Source organism: Python bivittatus, unplaced genomic scaffold (genome assembly GCF_059951505.1).
Source record: "Python bivittatus isolate LINGU-HERP-01145 unplaced genomic scaffold, Pbiv_v1 ctg000610_np1212, whole genome shotgun sequence".
Lineage (NCBI taxonomy): Eukaryota > Metazoa > Chordata > Lepidosauria > Squamata > Pythonidae > Python > Python bivittatus.
Window position 1 is genome coordinate 33,884,593 of NW_028277088.1, and position 14,077 is coordinate 33,898,669.

Genomic DNA, 14,077 nt, shown 5'->3' on the forward strand with positions numbered 1-14,077 from the left:
CCAGGGCAAAAGTATCAAGTTAAATCGAACAAATTTGGTGTGTAAGTCTACTGAAAAAAATTACTTAAAATTTTTGCCTTTTATAATTCAGTAACTCCCCCCCCCTCCCCATACCCTAAATTACAGGATTTTCACAAAGGGTGGCGTTGAAAAATTTTCCGCTCCTTAGGGGGGCGGCAGGTTCAAAAAGGTTGAGAATCACTGTTCTAGAGTTATCCAGTTGTTGTACCCCCCCTCCCCAAAAATTAATTTATTAAGTGGTGGCTGGGTGATATTATAGAAATACTTTAAGTCACAAGTAAAGAAACAGCCCTAGACATATCATTGTCATTCCTACACAAATCTTTAAAATGCTCTTTTCCAGCAATCCATCTCAGTTCCATCCCAAATTATTTCATCATTTATTTTTTTTATTCCATTCCCTCTACTGAAGGCTCTTTGTTTCAATTTTTCTCCCACTTCCCAAACAATTTTTATTTCTGTCAAAAATCACTGCATTTTCTGTCTCTTTTAATCTTAACCATTCCTTGCTTTTTGACTTTGCAGTTGTTTTTCTCTTTACACGCATTATACAGTATCTTTTCTTATCCTCAGTTTTTGCAGCAATAATTCTCTTGTATCAGTTTTCTCATCAGCCTCTTTTCCCATTATTCCACCAAAAATCCTTTTTCATACTTTCCATTAGCGTAATGCCACACACTTTTGTGGCTCTCTGAAATATTAACTTTTTCACTCACTTCCAAGCAGCATTCACATAATCTTATGTCTTCCTTCCATTTATTCCATTTGGAGATTAATATGTGTTCTAATATTTTTTCATACAAACTCATACTTCTTCCTGTTTTCATCCCCACTTCTTTCCTATTCTTTCATGTCCATTTTTTTTCCAAAATCCACCGCGAGACAACTATTTTCTGTCCCATATTTAAAACCTCTTGTCACATTTGTGATGTTCACTCATTCTCTTAGCCTTTCATCATAAACAATCAAACCACATTTTTTAGTTATTTACTTTTCTATGTATGCACAAATAGATATATACTTCAACCATATATTCAAATCTAATAGACCTTTTTCTAAGCAGATTCTTACCAGTCACCATTATCATTTGTTTTTGGGTTTCCAAATGGCCCAGTTGCTTTTTCTATTTATATCACCTAATGGAATAATTTTTTTCTCCTGGATCACATTCAAGGATAGTATTGGGGAATTTTTGCACATTTTTTGCTAATGTACCATAAACATAACCAAAGCCCTGTTTTTCCCTGAGCATCCTCACACTATTCAGTGCAAGCTAGGACCTCTAATCTAGTTGCCTGCATTGCACCAACTAGTACAATTAAAATGTTGCTTCTTTCCAATGTTCAGTTGATTGTCATTTGTTCTAAGTAAGATGAATTGCATAGAATTTGCTTTGAAGATACTTACAAAGTCTAACCATTACACAGTATACATGTTATGCATGCTATAAATATTTTTTTTAAAAAAGGAAGCTGTAAGCTGCTTGTTGAGAAAGTGACAAAGGCCCTTACTGCCAAGAGCACTGTTTAACATAAGGCCATCTCTAGAAGAAATTTGGACCAATATGGTATTTAGGAAGAGCATCATGAGCCCTTGGAGCAAACTAAGAGGGCAACCAGAACTGTCTGGTATAAGAAAGAACCAGGAGGGGAAACAGTGTAAATAGAAATAGATATACTTTGGGGGGCTAATTCAGATTTAAAAATCAAACAATATATTCAGATTTTTTTCTACTCCTATTCTACTTTCCCCCTTGCCACGCTCGGGCAAATGGTATTCTTATGAGGAGAAAAAATAGCTACTGTATATATGTCCATATGACACAACCTGTGGACATATGAACCAAAAACAAACCCCACAGCTGTTGGTTCTAAATTTAAACCAAAGAGTCTGGCCAGGACTGGCCCTAGTCTAATAGCAGAGTTACAACAAAACTACCAGGAAAGCTGCCGGAATCAGAATTTGAAGGGATTGTTGAAAATTAAAAATAAGGATTTTCTTCAAGTTATGTTTCTTCAGTTTTTCACAGTAAGTATTGCTTGATGCTCTGCAAAAGAAAAGTAACTGGCTATACATTTCACCATAATGTGTGCTGTAACTGTGTTGGTATATGCATCATTCAGCTTTTGAAAATAGTGTGTGTGTATGTGTGTGAGAGAGATTTCTCAAAGGATTTGAGGATGAATTATGTAGGTTAATTTGTAAGACAATATTTCAAAGATGACCCTCTTTTTGGCAACAAATGTAGTCATAAGAATAGAAGTTATTAATGAGATTTTACCTCATTTCCCAGGAATCTTTCTGGTGCTAATATCAACCCACCCAAGTGTGCCATCTAGAGGAGCTAATACTGTATTTGTGAGGAGAGAGAAGGAAAATTTGTAGATAACCATTCAAAATACTTATAGGCTATCTGTATAAATAGCTTCTGTGTGTTTGGCCCATGAATGTGCAAGAACAGTATGTAACCTTTTCAGATTTCTTTGTGTTTTAGTCAGTAACTTCACCTATAATTTAAAGCAAGGGACATTTAAAAATAGGGTGATGTCCAGAGGTCATGTTGGCCAGGGAGATGGCACAGATATGACAGTAACTCAGGTGAATCTGGACTTTCGTTTAATTTTGTACATTTTGTGTGTGTGTGTGTGTGTGTTTTGTATTTGGGGATTATTATATATAATACAAACTTACGCATTCTTATTCCCCACCAAAAGTGACATGAAGTCATGCTTTCTTTCTCAATGGTTCGTTTATGAAATTTGGCAATGTAACTTTTGAGTGTTTGGGAGTTGCAGAAACAGGGACCTGGGAACTGGCAACAGCCTGTGGACCCTGAGTTGCTCACCCTACTGTATTCTAAAATCAACAAACTGATTGTGGCACTAGCCTTATCACACTTACTTGCCCTTTAAATATGCTTTTGGCATCTTTCTTGTGTTCATCATAGCACACAGAAGTTGAAAACCAAGGGCTACTATTTTTTGAAACATGGCTCAAATTTTTCTGGGTTCCACCTTTAGGCATGAAGTTATGCTTTTTATATAGAATAACTGCAGGTTGGTAATCAGTGTCATGGAACAGCCAGAATGAAGGTCCTAGCAGAAACTAATTGACTATGTTGATACACAGCTAATTAAAAGTAACCGTAATTAAGGGATGTGTGACTACTCAAAAAGAAATTCAGTATTTAATATGGATTTAATAGAAGAGAATATGTGTAGTTTAGGGTTGAACTGTGGAGTCCTTGGGGTTCTCTGAGCTTGGTTGTTTTCTTGCAAATGTTTTGTTATCCGGCTAGGTAACATCTTCAGTGCTAGAATGAAATGGGGTTTGCCCACCATACAGCATATTATATACCTTTCGTTACATTCAGACCTATGTTTAAGATGTCATGATCCTCTGATCCAATCAAAGTCAGTTACCTTGATTCATACTCCTCCCCTTGCCCAAGACCCCTTTCTCTGATGCTGAATAAGGTTCTTCCTTTCTGTATGTAAACTAATTTCTATCACCTTGAGTGTTAACAGCCATATGTAAACTATCCTTTATCACTCTGATTGTCCACCAGGTGCTGTCCTGATTTACATCCCTAAGAAACAAGGTCAGGACTGCTTATCTTTCTTTGTGAGGGGTCATCTGAACAAGAAAAGACTATCAGGTCAAGACAGTTTATCTGCTTACATGAGTTGCCATCTTTCCAGTCAGGAAGAGACAAACCATGAGAGCAATTAACACATCCTTGAGATTTTGAGAAGTGTTGAGGGTCACATCCTCAAGAATGCAACCTTTTGATAATCTAAAGTGAAGTCAACCATACATACAGGAAAGGGAATATTGGCATTTTGCTGGGCCTGCTTTTACTTCATGTTATACAATATATAAAGATAAATGTTTAAACATCTAAAACGTCTTAATATATAAAAATATCTCTAAATGTCTTAATATATAAAAATGTCTACGTGTCCCAACCTTCTAACAGGGCTTTAGTTGGTTTGTGTGCTACGGAGATGCCATGTGGTTGTAATAGTCTGTTGGTAGTTTCTGAGACGTTTCTGATGTATGGCATTTTGGAGGTATCTATGTTATTTGCCATTTTTATTGTTTCCTTTTTCCTGTCTAGTTCTTTGACTCTTTTGAAATGCTGTTTTTATTGAAATAGGATCTCAGTGAGTCATGCATATCCTTCAAAATAGAAATGCAGTTATTTTGGCCCTAAGAAAAAATAAAAAATCTATATTAGGGCAATGCCATTAATAGAGCGGCTTACAGAAATGTGCAAAGTTTCAAGAACTCTTCATCAAGCAAGATAGTACAAAAAGCAGATGGGGAAACAAGAAAGGGAGAGATGTGACATGATAAGGAACCATGAGGTCTTCAACGAAGTCAACCCTAAGATGAAGATGTTTCCCCACTTGCATCTAATCATCATGTGAACATGACCTGGGAACCTCTTTATTCTGCCAGGTCCCCAAAATTTGCCTCTTTCTCGTCCTTAGCCTGTAAGTGGGACAACCGTAAGTCATCCTTGGCCATTCTAGTTTTACAGTAGCATTTTCTTCCTTAAGTTTCTAATCGGGTACAATTTGACATGCTTTGCTGACTTCAGTGGGCAGTGCAGTCAGACTACCTTAGGGGTGGGGACAGCCTGGTGCTTATTGACCATTTCAGGCTCCTGCAGGTACACCTCATCCTCCTGAGTTTCCAGAGACTCTCCTCTGCTGCCATTTGTCCCTCTTTCCTGTGGGTGAAAAGAATTGGGCACAGTTGTTGCTTGAGTGCAGGTTTAGTGCTTTTTGAACAAGCTGTCAAAATAAGCCCACCAAACTTGTGGTTGTTGGGCTGGGGAAGTTGCCTGATAATGCAGGAGATTCTCTTTCAGTATCCTTAGTTACTAAACAGTTCCTTCAATCCAATGAATGGTGGGCTGTTGGTTTGTGTGTGTGTGTGTATGTGTGTAGGGGTTTCCATGTTTTGCAAGAGCTGGCTCTCCTGCTTCACTGGTTTTGACAGGTGTCCTTTCCTGATTTGGCAAAGATAGTAAAGCAGGACAGGGAGGTGGTCACTTGTCACTACTTAGCACCTCCCCAAGCTTCCTTCCTGTTCTATCCCCTCATCACTGTCCTGATTGATAGATGGTATCCCACCAAGTGGTGATGTCCAGAAAGCGGGAGGGCAGAAAAGCCAAAAGGTTTCACCAAGGACTTTGCTTAACATACACTGCAGACATGGAATCAGGAGACCCACCAGTCATCTGCAAAGCAAAATAGAAGCAATATATGCAGGATAGCGAATGCAGTGGAAAGAGAATAAGTTAGACTGGTATAGTTTTCTGCCAGTTCAAATGCAAGCGAATAGTGTTGGCGGGTGAGAATGGATAGGGAAGAAGCCAGACACACACAGAGCTAATGAGTGAAGATAATGCTGTTTATTATTGTACAAGCACAGTGCAAAATGGATGTATAACATTTTATGTGTATAAATGTTTAGCTCTATGTATATCTATCTATATAGTGACCTAGGGTAAATATGTCTTCTAATACCTACTTAATGCTTAGAACTTAACAACATAAATTTGCTTATAATACAAACTGCTTTGCTGCTAGCTTCTTCCTCCTCCTATGCTACCTTATCTACAGCCTTTTCTCTTAATACTCTGTTGCCCAGTTATCCAGCACCTGAAACGTGTGGAGTGTGCTATGCCGCCACTGGAGACCGGGGCTGCATCTTCTTTCTGCTTACACTTTTCTGCAGGTTCTTCTTTGGTTTCAGCTACTTCAGGCGCCTTCCTGGTTCTTCTACATGGCTGTGGATCTTCCAGCTTCTGGCTCTCCCAGCTGTTGCTGTCTCTGCACCTTGTTCAGTCACCTCTCACTCCAGCAGCACCTCCTGCCAGGCCTAGAAGGAAACCCCCTTCTTCTGTCTACCTGCTCTGGCTTCTTTCCTATCCATTGCCACCCACTGCAGATGCAAACAGTCAGATCAGTCAGTCTAGCTCCAGCTTGAGGGAAATTTCTAGTCAAATGATTAAGTTTTGTGACTTTTACATTTTATTATGGGACAGCCTTATGTGAACAGCATTGCATTTCATCTGATATTTTAAAGTACAGACCAACCTTTCCTAACTTGGTGCTTTGCAGATTAATTGGGACTGTAACTACAACAGTTCTGGAAGTTGCAGTCCCAACACATTTGGACTACCCAATGTTTTAGAGAATCATTGAATGGCTCGGTTCCTCCTTCAAAACTTTCTTTTGTTACTAACATTCACAATCAAAAGGTGTCTTTTGGAGCTGAAGACTGTCCATTAAATGCAAATTATCCTAATTTACACTATAATGTAAATCATATCAATTGTCCTGACTGCTGTGGAGACAACAGACTTTTTTTGGGGGGGGGAATCCAAACTCAAATTTTGTCTATTGTGCCAGTTTGGTATAGTGGTTAAGGCGTCAGGCTAGAAACCAGGAGACTGTGAGTTCTAGTCCCACCTTAGCATGAAATCAGCTGGGAAGACCTTGGGCCAGTCACTTCTCTCAGCCCTAGAAAGAGGGCAGTGGCAAGCCCCTTTCAAAAAACGCTGTCAATAAAACTGCAGTGGCCAGTCACCAGGGGTCAGAAATGACTAGAAGGCACAACATTTACTTTATTTGAAGGTTGCTGAATGGGGATCTGTAAAATGGAGGTTTTATTATACCTGGATATAATTCCCTCTACCACCTAGCAAAAGTGTCTCAGTGTATAAAGAAAACCAAATGCAAAGTATCCCTTTCCCTGACCCTAATCACGTTACGTGGAAATAAATTCCATTGATTTCAGTTGCACTGACTCCCAACTGATACGATGTGATTTTATCCATTCCTATCGATTAAAAAAGTAAAAGACAATTGAGATTCTCAGGAAAAAGCAGTAAATTGTTAATATTGGCTTTACTAGTATGTTCATCAGTACTACTGTCTGTGGTTACAAGCTGAAATGAAAAATAAATTATGTGCTTTTAAAAGAAAAGAATTCATACTGCAGATGCAATCTGTAACACTTGTACTTAAAAGAACTTTAGATCAGCGTATCTCCCAGTTGTCAATCACTTACCAGAAAGCAATGTTTTTATTGAAAGAACCTGTAAAAAATCAAGCCAAGTAGGGCAAGGACCCCAATGGATAGTCATGGAGTCACTATGTTATTTATTCTTGATGGAACACCTAGTGAATTTGGCTACCAGAACTTTAATTGAAAACACCAGACACTCACATCATTTCACTGTTAAAAGAAGGACACTGATGACCATTTAGTGAAAGCCAATGTTGTGTAGGAGTTAAGGAGCTGAACTGCAACCAGGAAGCTTCAAACTCCAGTCCATCCTCAGCCACGGGAACTCACACTCTCAGCTTGTTATGAGGAAAAGCTGGAGGAGAGAATACTATAGAAGCTACTTTGAGCTCCTGGAGGTAAAGCAGGAAGTACCTCTAACAAATAAATAATAAAATTTCTGGCCCACGTTCAAGATGTTGATGCTGACTGTCAGACTCCAAATGGAGGGTACGCAGTGTGATCATTGGCCAAGGAACCAAAATGTTCCTAGACACTTCTCCCTGTCCTCAAGAAGTGCCCTCCTGATACCTGGGATTTTGACCTGCTATCTTTGACAGGCAAACACAGAACCACCCAAAGTGAAAAAGGAGGAATCCAAAAGTCGAAGTGCTTTGTTACATGAGATCCAAAGAGGGACTCGGTTGAGGAGAGTATCCCAGATCAATGATCGCAGTGCTCCACAGATTGACAGTAAGTCTTCTGTTTATGGATATTTTCCAATGGTTGCTAAGCTGTTTTTAGATTGAAAGCCCTTTCTTGACAGAGATCTTTCTTTTTTCCTTGATTACAAGACTATGTCAGTGACCCACTTTCATTTTTCTCATGAAAGTTTTTTACGTTGGCCAGATTACTTGAAGATTGTTTAACCAATCTTATCAAGCTGTTTTTTCTCAATACCCCAAACTTCTTATTAAATATAGAAGTAATTTTGATGTCTTCCTATCTGTCCCATATATTTTGGATTCACTCTTAAATCCAGCTCCCCTCCTCCAATTTGTGATTTTAATTCCTGTACATTTCCTGTACAAATGGCACATTTTTTCAAGCCTTTCTTTTTTCAACCATTTTGAGCCCTTGTCATCTATTCACTCATTCTTTTCACTAGGGAAATAGACTGACAATTTTCTCTGTAAAAACATCAAGAAATGTTCCCAGCTAATTTAATCATTTCCAGCCAAAATAAGTAAAGAAAGTGGTAGCAAGGGATGCCTGAGAGAAGCCCATTAAAATTAACAAAGAGGAAGAGGAAGAAGTGGAAGAAAGAAGCAAAAACAGGAAGCAGTATTTTAGCTCTACCATGTAATATATCTGTTGAGATTATAGGAAGTCAGTGGCAATACCTGATTTCCTGTTTTAAAGAATAATATGTGCATAATTGTATTGTCTAGGGTGCTAGGAGTATATAACCTTATGCTCCTTATGCCATTATTCCCTGCAAGTTTTTAATGGGCAAAAACTCTGCAAAAACTGTCCTTAGTTTCTAATTTTTAGTATAATTATATACATGGTGTTTAATTACATTTAACTTCAATTGCATTTAAATGAAATCAAAGTTAGTTTCTTTATTATATCTGAATTAGGGATGTCTACAGGAGGAAGCAAAAGATGGCAGCCCAAAGTGTGCAAAGTCCAGCCCCTTCTTTACACATTTCTTTGCACTGCACACATGAGTCACAGAGAAAAGAGTGTAGTTGTGGCTGCCATCTTGACTTCTTTTACAGTGCCCCCCTCCACTTGCAGATACTCCTGATCTGAAGGTTCAAATGCTGCACTGTTTTTAATCATGCAGCATGAAAAGTTTCTTCAAAGAGTTTTTTTGCCTTAATATATGCAGCAGAAAGTTCTACTGTTAGTAATTGCAAGACAGAGTGGTTGAACATCATAACTAAGCCATAATATGGTTTGCTTTCTTTGTGGCTTAGTGTGTTGTGTGAATCCAGCCACAACATGTTCTAAAATGCACTATATGGCTTGCTGGGTAAATCCTGCCAATTATGCTCAATTTGTTAAACAATTATTGTGTTGTATATACTGTACATAGCCATTATCCTCTGCTCATTTTATGCCAAAGGAAAGATAGTGGAAAACCAAAAGATGAAGAAATACCCCTCCTTCTTCTCCTTCTCCTTCTCCTTCTCCTTCTCCTTCTCCTTCTCCTTCTCCTTCTCCTTCTCCTTCTCCTTCTCCTTCTCCTTCTCCTTCTCCTTCTCCTTCTCCTTCTCCTTCACAGCTGGCAGAAGAAGGCCCAGCAGAGATGGAGGAAGCTCTGGAAATTGTAGCAGTGATATCCCTCAGGCCTTAGGGAATCTTTTTGCAGATGGATTCCCTGTTCTGAGACCAGTTGGCCAAAGAGACTTAGCAGGTAACGGGATCCGGTTGCAAATGGAGTCTCAACAAAATATCAAAGTGTTTCTTTATGATGTAAGTTAGGACACACTAACTTGTCCTTTTGCATATAAAATTAATATTCAAAGAAGGATTGAGGATTTAGAGCATTAATAAGAGAGCTGATCTCTCTTAGCGTGTTAACTATACTTACAGCAAGTATTCTAAGATCCTATGAGTTGCATAAAATGTAAAACCACTTTGCTATTCATTATCTGAGCATGCATTGGTTATTACAGAGTATTTATGTTTGCATTAACAGCAAATGTGCATACTCTGCACATTATTTACAATATATTTTCTCTTACTTCATTATATTGGGGTTTTTTTGTCATGGTTTCTGTCTTGTGCAATAAATTAACTCAAAAACCCCAAGGCCTTTGAATGATGTGGCTATTTCAAAATCTATTCAGTACATCCAGGCCAGTTAACAATCATGCTGCTGTGATTTGTACTAGCTGTTATTCCTGGATGGTTTTAGACAGTCAAGGATAATGCAATTTAAAGTAATAACTGTGACCAAGAGCTTATCTTTATATAAATGATGCTGTCAGTCAGACGGGGAAATCAAGGTTAAACTACCAAAATCAAGCAAGTAAAAACTGTGTATGAGAAAAACAGATTTCAGGCACAATAGATTAATAAACTACAGTGCTGGGTGGAAAGACCGTTGTTCCTGAATCCACCAGAGTGTAGCCGTTGCTTAGAGACATCCATCTCACCTCTGTGTAGTATAATTGAGACGTGCAAGAATGATTCCTCTTTTCCACAGACATTTTTAGTTTGTTTTTCTGCTGGCAATAGAATGAAGCAAAATCTAGGTTCTTCAGTACTGCCTCCTGGAATGATGGAATTGCTGTTGGCTCTGCAGTCTCTGAAAACTAATTGGCAGGATTGGAATAGCATACAGAAAAGGCTAATTGATAGGGCAACCAATATAAGAAGTTGAGTCGGAAAACATCCTCTCATTTTCTTCATCATTTGATCAATAATCTGGATTTACTCACAGGATGAATTATTTGGATTTAGTAACAGGGAGAATAATTTATATTATTCAAAGGGTGAATTGTAGAAGTAGTTGTTGATTATTTCAAAATTGTATGTGATTTATTTGCTTTTGCTTGGTTTCCTCAGCTAATAGGATTGGGAAGCCACCTACTGTGAAAACGTCTCCTCCCCCGAAGGCTCCAGCCCCAGGCAACAATAATGGGAAAGCCAGTGGCAACTTTCAGATCTCCCCAGGTGGCCCTAAGCAAACAGATCAGTCAGAAGCATCCAAGGTCCAGCGAGCTGTGCCAGCTCGTCCCAGCATCCCTGCTCCTCCTGCTCCTGCTCCAGTTCCATCTCTTGCTCCTCCTCCTCCTCCTCCTCCTCCTCCTCCTCCTCCACCATCACCACTACCACCACCATCATTACCATCTCCCTCTGGCAAACCCTCACTTACCTTTCCTCCTCCTCCTCCTCCTCTACCGCCACCACCACCACCATTACCATCTCCCTCTGGAAAACCTTCACTTATCTTTCCTCCTCCTCCCCCTGTACCACCTCCTCTGTCTGAACATCCTGACAAGCTCCCTTCCCCAGACATGGCTGCTGCTGCTTCCTCTCAGAATGACAGAACTCCTAAAAGTAACCCCTCCCCATTGCACATGCCACCTCCTCCACCACTACCCTTGGCTCCATCATCCCCCTGTGCACTTCCAGGCAAAGTGAATGAATGTCCCAGCCCATCCTCCTCCCAGCTTGATCTAAGAATTAATCCTCCCCCCATGCCACCAACCCCACCTCCTCCTCTCCCAGGACCTTCTATGTCTACCTTTTCTTCACCGAGAACATCAATGTTTTCACCGCCATCACCAACCTATAGCAGTGCTTTGGACAGCAGCAGTGATTCTGCCCCCCTACTGCCCCTCAAGAGCCAGTTGCAGAAGCTCCCCATTCAGTCAATGCCTCTTCCCCCAACCCCCCCAACCCCCCAGCAAGCTCCTGCAATGCATAAAAGGAGACAAGGAAGAGGAGGAGGTAACTATGTCAGTTGCATCCCACTGGTTTATATCCTGTTGAGTACAATTTGCACAGGGTACAAGATGTCCTTTGTATATACACCTAGCAACTGAAGCAGGTTGGGATCCTTTGGGTTGGTATGTTGTGCAAACCAGGTCAGAAATTGCTTTAGAATTTAACCATAGTGTGTGTGCGTGTATGTGTGTGTGCGTGCATGCACGTGTGCATGCACGCACATAAGGGGGCAAAGTCCATGGAGGACTACATGCCTGCTTGTGTGGTAACTTTTTGGGCTATTGCACTGCTTACTGTGAGCATGCAGCCTCTAACAGATTGTCCAGGGTTTTTTCTGCCCGTTGGCCAAAATAAGTTTCCCACAGCTCAGAAAGATTGCATTTAAAAGTGCTAATACCTTACTGAATTTGATGATTTGAATAGAATACTATATTAAAATATATGGGGATCTACAAAATAAAGCATACTGGACAATACAGGGGAGAACTGGCTGCAATCCCACATTGGGTAATTGTGACCTGATCACTCTGCCTAATTCTGAGAATGAATATGTTATGTATACAGGGATACTGCATGTTCTGCTTGAACATTTTGCAAGAAGGATGAGAGGTAGGAATGAAAATGCATGACGTATTGTTTGCTTAGTCCTTTTTCCATGTTTATTCTTCTTAGCAAAGTTGATGCCACCGCCTCTTCCCCCTGCAAGGTCTCCAACAACTGAGCTCACAAGCAAATGCCAATACACACAAGTATCTCCGTGCCTGGTTTCCCATGACCTCTACCCAGCACTTAAGAATGGAGCTGTCCACATTATGGGTAACACTGTATCATTTATAGTTGACAAGCATAGAAAATATAGAATTTTTCTTATTACAAGGTTACAGACTTAATTATCCATGAAGGCTTTTTAAAACCATTGCCTGCTTAGGGATGGCAATGCAAACTGCTCAGGAAAGTCAATATGCATGAAAGCCAGTATACCCATCCCTCGTTTAGTGACTGAGTTCTGTTCCAATTACCAGGTCATTAAGTGAAATGGTTGCTAAGTGAACACATGACTGAGGCAGAAGGAGAGAAAGATGCTACAGAGATCAGTGGTTCCTGCTGGCTCATTCAGACACAGTTCTCTCGTACAGCTGTGCCAGCATTACTCTCACTCTGGCATGCGTTGTTGTCAGGTGCACAAAATTGGGCCATAAAAGTGCACATTGGTTGGAAAATGAATTTTATTACTGTCATATTTGGAATGGTCACTAACTGAGGTAGTTGCTAAATGAGGAATGGGTGCATTTGAGTATGTAAATTTGAACTTTTCTGGAGACAAATGAACATTTATACAGGAATTCTGAAGGCAGAAATATTGATAGTGGCATACCTAGGGAAAAACTCCAGGATAAACTATTATCAATTATTTGGAAGAAAGCACTGGCAAACCATTTGAGTATTTTTGCCAAGAAAACTACTTGATTACTTTACTAGACTGATCTAACATGGGATTGAAACTTTGCAGGTGAAACAGCAAGATAGCAAAAGAGAGGATTATGACAGTGTTCTACAATTCTTCTAATATCTCTAGAATTGGTGGAAGTGGATGAGGGCTAAAAAGGAGCTTTAAGCAGAATGTATGGAATTAAAAATGTGATGAAATGGTGCAACTGAACTGAGAGAATGCTGGATGGAGTATTTTAGGGATTTGTATGGAAATGATAGTAAGTTGTTGAAGAGTGCAATGCTGTAAATGTTAATGTCCAAGAAAAATTAGTGAAAAGGAAGTCACAGATGCTGTCAGAATGTTGAAAAGTGGTGATGCTTCAGGTGTAGATGGTGTAAATAGAGAAATAATAAAATATGGATGTGGTTGCATTTATATTATTGTTCCCCTACACAAAGAAAAAATAGTGGGAATGAATGCAAATTACCAGGTAATTAGTTTGCTAAGTGTTTAGAAGAATTCTAATTCAAAAGGTATAAGAGATGACAATGAGCAAAACTGAGAAGTACAAAAGCTGGCTTTATGCTGGAGAGACCAGAATTTTGCTCTTCAGGAGATCATTAAGAAATAATTTCAATGTGAGGGAGAGAATGTATTGCACATTCATATATGATAAAGTGAATAGGCTTGAACTATAGAATGTTTTGCATGAATGTGAAGTTCGGAGTTGATTGCTGAATATAGTAAGAGAGATGATGGAAGTAAAGCATGCATAGGAATAAATTGGAATGCTTAAGTTCAACAGTTCAACATTCATCAGGTAGTAAGACAAAAATTTTTGATGTCCCCTTTGATGCATTTATCAATAAATGTATAAGAAATGTATGTGGTGATGGGTTGGTTGGGGATTTGAATGTATGTGCACTTGAGAACCTGACTGATTTGTAGCATATGTTAGATTCCATGATGCAATGAGGAGAATGGATCTGAAAAATTATGTATCAAAGAAAAGGTAGTATTTGCTAGAAGAAAAATGTTCTGCATAAATGATAAAAAACTAGAGCAAGCAGATGAATCTGAGTACCTGGCAGGATGTTCATTAAAGATGGGAAAATGGCTGGAGAAATTTTA

The 14,077-nt window shown here is 39.3% G+C and overlaps 1 protein-coding gene across 3 annotated transcripts in view; it reads left to right on the top strand.

Annotated features, from left to right (window-relative positions):
- Nucleotides 1-14,077, top strand: part of WIPF3 (WAS/WASL interacting protein family member 3) — a 43,679-nt gene that overhangs the window by 24,900 nt on the left and 4,702 nt on the right. For all 3 annotated transcript variants that reach the window (XM_088150746.1, XM_088150749.1, XM_088150747.1), the window contains exons 3-6: nt 7,668-7,800; nt 9,341-9,472; nt 10,630-11,517; nt 12,187-12,330. In XM_088150746.1, the coding sequence (XP_088006872.1) occupies nt 7,668-7,800; nt 9,341-9,472; nt 10,630-11,517; nt 12,187-12,330 (1,297 nt within the window). The remainder of the gene's footprint in view (nt 1-7,667; nt 7,801-9,340; nt 9,473-10,629; nt 11,518-12,186; nt 12,331-14,077) is intronic.